The sequence below is a fragment of the Temnothorax curvispinosus genome, unplaced genomic scaffold (assembly GCF_003070985.1).
Source record: "Temnothorax curvispinosus isolate PA1 unplaced genomic scaffold, ASM307098v1 QBEX01009085.1, whole genome shotgun sequence".
Taxonomy (NCBI): domain Eukaryota; kingdom Metazoa; phylum Arthropoda; class Insecta; order Hymenoptera; family Formicidae; genus Temnothorax; species Temnothorax curvispinosus.
The window spans coordinates 1,167-4,429 of record NW_020218865.1 but is presented as its reverse complement, the minus strand read 5'-3'; the positions used below and the strand labels follow the sequence as shown (position 1 = coordinate 4,429).

The 3,263-nt window shown below is 38.3% G+C and overlaps 1 protein-coding gene across 1 annotated transcript; it reads right to left on the bottom strand.

Moving 5' to 3' along the window:
• Positions 1-103: 103 nt before the first annotated feature.
• LOC112458671 (glutamate receptor ionotropic, delta-2-like) lies at positions 104-2,248 on the bottom strand (the record flags this gene model as incomplete). The annotated part of the gene is made up of 4 exons (XM_025022421.1): positions 1,754-2,248; positions 1,194-1,520; positions 656-812; positions 104-252 (listed from the first exon to the last, which is right to left on the bottom strand). Coding segments are annotated over exons 1-4 (1,128 nt in total), but the record flags the coding sequence as incomplete, so codon positions are not given.
• Between the last annotated feature and the right edge of the window lie 1,015 nt (positions 2,249-3,263).

Below are 3,263 nucleotides of genomic sequence, written 5' to 3'. Positions count from 1 at the left end.
AGACTGTGCTTTTATTTGCGAGTGTTTCAATCGAAATTACTGTGACTGACAAATTACTGTTGCGCAAGAATAATTTCTGCGTTTTAAATAACGGCAAGCTCACATTAAGATCATCGTACTGGGCGCTATTTTGCACCACAATTAATTTGTAAGAGCCATCCTTAACGTAACCCTCCAGAGTGGAAAAAGGCAGTTTGGGCGTACAGAGAACTAGATAGCTGATAAACGAGGCGGAATAGATGGCCAAAATTACTATCGACGAAGCAGAAATCGAGATAAAAGCCAGTCTCACCGGTGACTCGCTGGGAAATTCTTTGCATAAAATATACATGTGCATTATTATTATGGTGTCAAATATACATTTATATGTAGAGGAAAGTCCCCTATTATGAGATACCACATCTATTTTGCGTGATCGCCGGAAGATTATGTGCAGAATTGAAAAATGTAGAAGGCTAGTGTACGCACGATCGAACAATGAATTTTCCACTAAAAAGGTTTTAATCTAAGGGCAATAAGTTCGTGAAGAAACCAACAAATAAAACCTATTAGTTTAACAGAAACACCTTGTTATCGCTTATTAAGAGCCTATTTTATAATAGGGGACTTTCCTCTATATATATATAGCATAGAATGTCTCTATAGTAAACGTTACCTGACAAACCTTGCTGACAATAAATCCCCCAAACATTAATATAGTTTTCGAACATCAAGTTCATCGAAAAGTATCCTTTTGTCTTCATGATAGTCAATAGAATAGAAGCTGTTGTTATTGTCATTAATAATGCTATCCAAGTTTTATAGCTAAATGCCTGGAACATTTATAGGTAAACAAAAGTAGCAATTTATTCCACTTTGTTACCGTGAATCTTTAGCATAAATTATCTTAACACTGTTTTTTGTTCTTAAGTAATTGCATTTTTAATTTTATAAGTGAACAGGATGATTATAAAGTCTTTGTGCAGTTTTAAACTTCTATCATTGTACAATTAGAGGGGTAAAAATTACACTGGTGTAACTCAAATATTTTAAAAAATTTGACTTACACCACTGTGGTTTTTACCCCTCCAATTGTAGCCAATATAATTAACATAGGCATATGTAATACATATATTAAATATGATGCATGTCTACTATTAATACACCTAATACTAATTTATGTATAGGTTAATATAAAGATATATAATTATTACCCTTAAGTATAAAGACCATTCCACCAAGGCTGTGTTAGGCCTCTTAAAATAAAGGCTGTATTGCGAGCGTATCAATGGTATCGTATAGCCAATGACGTTTTGTCTGTGAGTCGTCATTGTGAATGCGGAGATGCCGATATCGGCTTCGTTGGTCACCAACTGGCCGATCGCACCCGTCCACATCTTTTTCTCTTTGCTCCAGCTGCCGTATCCCTTCACCGGATCCAGAATCTCCACCGTGAAGTTCATCACTTTGCTGAGCTCTATCAGCAACAGACCGAAAAACCCGCCGATTGTACCGTTCTCGTGTGAGATCAGCGGCGAGTTCTTCGTGCATATACCAACAGAATTGTCAAGTCAATTTACGCGAGTCTATACGGATCTATAAATCATCGTTAAGGATTAATAAATAATCGTTCAGATCATTGTAATATCGATTTCGTGACAAATTGCGAGATAATTTTTTTTTAAGGCGACAATTTTCTAAAAGATCACGACCATTTTCCGATTCGCAAAAGAGGCAACGCACAACGGAGCTCGAGGAAAAGCAAAAAACTTACGTTCACGGACGCCACGCGTACAACGTCGCCGAACATGTCGCTCCTTCTAGCGTAGAGGGACTTTCGCGTCCTTAAAAGCAAACCTCTATCGGGGGACCACAAGGCCAGGTCGAATGTTCTGGTGCGATTATCGCGAATAGCGTACCACTCGACTAGAATCGGGCGAGCGTAGCAGAGAACCAGCATCTGGGTCCTGAAGTCCACGTTGAATACGTTAACGGTAGGATGTCTACAGCGCTCCTCGAGAGGATTCCCATCAGAATGCTGAAGAAACATAACGAGCCAAATGGGAAAAGAGATGGGCTTTACGCTCCTCGTGGTCTCGGCGAACTCGCCCATGGTCTCCTCGGTGTCGAGGAGAACGACAAACAACGGCCGTGTGATATTCTTCCAGTAGTCGTTGTACTCACTCGTCAGATCCGAGAAAGTTATAGTCACGGTCATGACTCTGTGTCGTGAGAATTCGCGCGACCACGTGTGCACCAATGTCGTCATGTTCAAATCTGTAATATTCGCATCGAAGATGGTATTATATTTTACTTGTCAGAATTATAAATGCTCTCTAAATCATAACTGCATTTAATTTCTTCAAGGATAAAAGTTAGAAAAAAGTGACTTAATTCTTTTTATTTAATTGCATCTTATTAAATTTAAATCCGTAACAATTAGATAAAAAAGAAAATAATTTTTTAAATCATATAGAACTAAAATAATTTGCACGTGAAATAATGATTCAACATTTGTTCGAAAGTTCGCGAAAATGCAATGTGAAAAATGATAACCGGAAATTGTTCCCGGTATTTGCTCACCGTAATTGTCAGACCGCACGAAAACAACACACGACGTGCGATAATATCTGTGGACGTCGTTGATCAGTTGGAAATAATTGTTAATGCCTATAGTCTCTGTCAGCGGTTTGGTCCCCAACACGAGAAAAAGTATTACGATTGATCGCGCTGTTGCGTATGTCATTTTGCAAAATGCATATTAATGGCTACTATGTAAAAAATAAATGTCAATTTCGTCCAGTTGGACACTGTTGCAATAAATAATTAACGATTAATTCGGAAAAATTATCCCTCTTGTGAACTAAAACGAACAGGTGAGACTGTAGAGAGGCACAAAGAAATCGGAATTCCAGATTCTGCTAAACACAACAATGAATCGAAGAGTTCTTTATCGAAAAAGCTCACAGAGCGGCTATCGCCGCTAGAGGTGTTAAAAAGAGGAATGAGGGTACTGCGATTTCCTCAAGGGTGTGAACGCGTGACTGAAGGGCGATTATCGCATACAAGAATTTATCGGATCCTAGGATCTATATAATTAATTGCGGCAACATTATTACAAATTATGTAGATCCGAATATGCGACGGTACAATTTTTATCGGCGCATCATCGGCTAAACCGATAAATTATTCGCTGTCGTTAAGCTCATCATAGCTGGCATTACTTATCCACCTACTTCTTATAATCCCATTAATAGTAATGAATTTTAAGTTATATCGTCGCA